The 2,500-nt window shown below is 42.2% G+C and overlaps 1 protein-coding gene across 2 annotated transcripts in view; it reads right to left on the bottom strand.

Annotated features, from left to right (window-relative positions):
- Positions 1 to 2,500, bottom strand: part of wnt5a (wingless-type MMTV integration site family, member 5a) — a 32,575-nt gene that overhangs the window by 25 nt on the left and 30,050 nt on the right. For both annotated transcript variants that reach the window (XM_046364962.1, XM_046364963.1), the window contains exon 5: positions 1 to 2,299. This exon is cut by the window's left edge and continues 25 nt beyond it. In XM_046364962.1, coding sequence (XP_046220918.1) covers positions 1,841 to 2,299 — 459 coding nt within the window. In that variant the 3' untranslated portion in view covers positions 1 to 1,840. The remainder of the gene's footprint in view (positions 2,300 to 2,500) is intronic.

Genomic DNA, 2,500 nt, shown 5'->3' with positions numbered 1-2,500 from the left:
ATTGAAACAAAGTAGCACATCGATCCAATTTAAAAAATAAACAAACAAAATAACAGCTATAAGAAATATGTTTTGCAAATCTCAATTAATTGCGAAGAGAATAAATATACAGTTTGGATTGATAACATATACAATGTTCTAATGAAGATGATCACAGGGCTAGTGGGGAGGAGCTGAGGGATATTAACAAGTTTGTGGCAACAAGCAAAGGCTAGAACCGTCTGTGAAGTCTTGGACAGGGGTAACACAATGAGCAGGTGTTTTAGAACAAAGGGCAATTCCCTTTACAAAAACAATGCCACGGAACCAAATTAAATCTGTGACATTTCCTTAAAAATGTGAAAACAAACGATAAGTAACCTGAAAATATTGTATGTAACAAAGTGTAGGATTTAAATGGATTTATTGAAATAGGAAAAACCCACAGCGCTATCTGGAAGCTTAAGAGATTTGGATAAAAGAAAATAAATACATACAATTTAATAAGTGATTGGTTGGTTAGACCTACTATATACCATATAGAACATGTGGGATTTCACCATCATGACCACAACATTGCCCATATATTGTATATTTAAACCATGAAAGTAGCATGTTATATGTTAAGTGGATATGGGTTTTAATATGGAGAAAGTAGACTATAATATGGTATATTACAGACACTGTAGCTCAAAACAAACAAATCATACAGACGGGGTAAGGCCTCGGGGTCAAAGTGCATATGCTGAATGTGTTTGGGAGGACTAGCTGGGGCACCTGGGAAGATCTAGGCCATGTGGGATACATTACAGGATGGAACTAACCCCAACCCAAATCACTCCCACTTTCCTAGGCCCTTGTTTGGTTTAGGATGGGGCCAATGACTACCTATAGAGACAGATGTAACCATGTTCAATGGAGGTTTGATTTAGGTCTAACCACCCTATAGTGACATAAATATGGAAGTAAACATTCCCCTCTTACCGGCAGCCCCAGATTCACCAGCTAAGACTGTGGGCATTCAGCGTTCTCCATCAACCACAACATTTAACTCATCTAGTGTTATGAAACATGAGAGAAGCTCCCGTTTCGCAGTCATGGTGACACAATGGACTAGTCAAATATAAGCTATAGGACTGTGGTCCCCAATTACATTCAGCCGTGGACGATTTCTCCTTGAGAGGATGGTCGAGGGGGCAGACACAGTTATAAATCATTTGTACACTGCAAATTGACCGCAAGAATCCAAAAAAGATACAGTACTTGGCAGTACCCTGATTACATTGGAATATAATCACATTTCTCTCTATTTATGCGTCGGAATACTTGGGAATAGATTTCCTAAATTAAAAATAACTTTGCGCTGATTACCCAGTGATTTTACAGTCTTAAATTCAACAATGAAAATTATAATTTGCCTTTTGTTTTGCTCAGAAAGGGGGGCAAATAAAATCACCTGTGGGGAGCCACCTATTGGGGAACCACCTATTGGGGAACCACCTATTGGGGAACCTTGTTATAGGTCATATTGAAAGTTTAAAAAAATAATGACTGCTGATCTCCAGGCCTGGGGATTAATTAAACATTTGCTTTGGATGATCGGGCAAAAATAATCTCAGAAAATAAATATTTCACTGTATTTTCGGTTTCAGAACATAACATGTTTTGGAACTATTACATGGAAAAGATCAGTCTTCTGCAACGGTATAATTGTTTAACTCTATAAATATAATTTATATAGTTTTTTCTTTTTCTTTCTTCCTCTCTTCGCCTCCTTCGTTCCGCCTCTCTGGATACACACACGCATGCACACTTGCACGAACACACACTCTTCCCATCCTCCTCCTCCTCCTCCTCCTCCTCACTTGCAGACGAACTGGTCCACGGTTTTGGTGCAGCGCTTGCACTTGACATAGCAGCACCAGTGGAACTTGCAGTGGCATCGCTCCACAATCTGGGCCTTGTACTGGTCATAGCCCCGGCCACAGCACATCAGCTCACAGCCATCCATGCCCTCCGAGGTCTTATTGCACAGCCTGCCTACAGTACCCAGGGAGCCTGTGCTCTGATTGGACAGACAGTAGTCTGGGCTGGACTCGATGTAGACCAGGTCGTGGCTGGTGGGGGGGTTGAACTTGCTGTCCCGCTGCACCAGTTTTCCACGCAAGTTGAGCTTCATGGAGGCTGCGCTGTCATACTTCTCCTTCAGGGTCTCGCCCACCTTGCGGAAGTCTGCCAGCTGCAGCCAGCACGTTTTCAGACTGCAGGAGCCCGACACACCATGGCACTTACAGGAGACATGGGCCAGGTCCGACACAGTCTGAGAGGAGAGAAGGAGAGGTAGAGAGAGGGGGACAGGACAGACTGATTATTATCACCAACTAGAGAGACTACACAGGACTAACAGAAAGCAGAGAACAGATAAGTTTCATCTAAAAATGTCAAACTGTCAATACTGTACACGTGCTTTACTGTGTGTGTGAATGTATCATGCATCAGATCTTCACAGACGTTATGTCCT

The sequence above is a fragment of the Oncorhynchus gorbuscha genome, linkage group LG10 (genome assembly GCF_021184085.1).
Source record: "Oncorhynchus gorbuscha isolate QuinsamMale2020 ecotype Even-year linkage group LG10, OgorEven_v1.0, whole genome shotgun sequence".
NCBI classification, from domain to species: Eukaryota; Metazoa; Chordata; class Actinopteri; order Salmoniformes; family Salmonidae; genus Oncorhynchus; species Oncorhynchus gorbuscha.
This window is presented reverse-complemented; position numbering and strand designations above follow the sequence as displayed.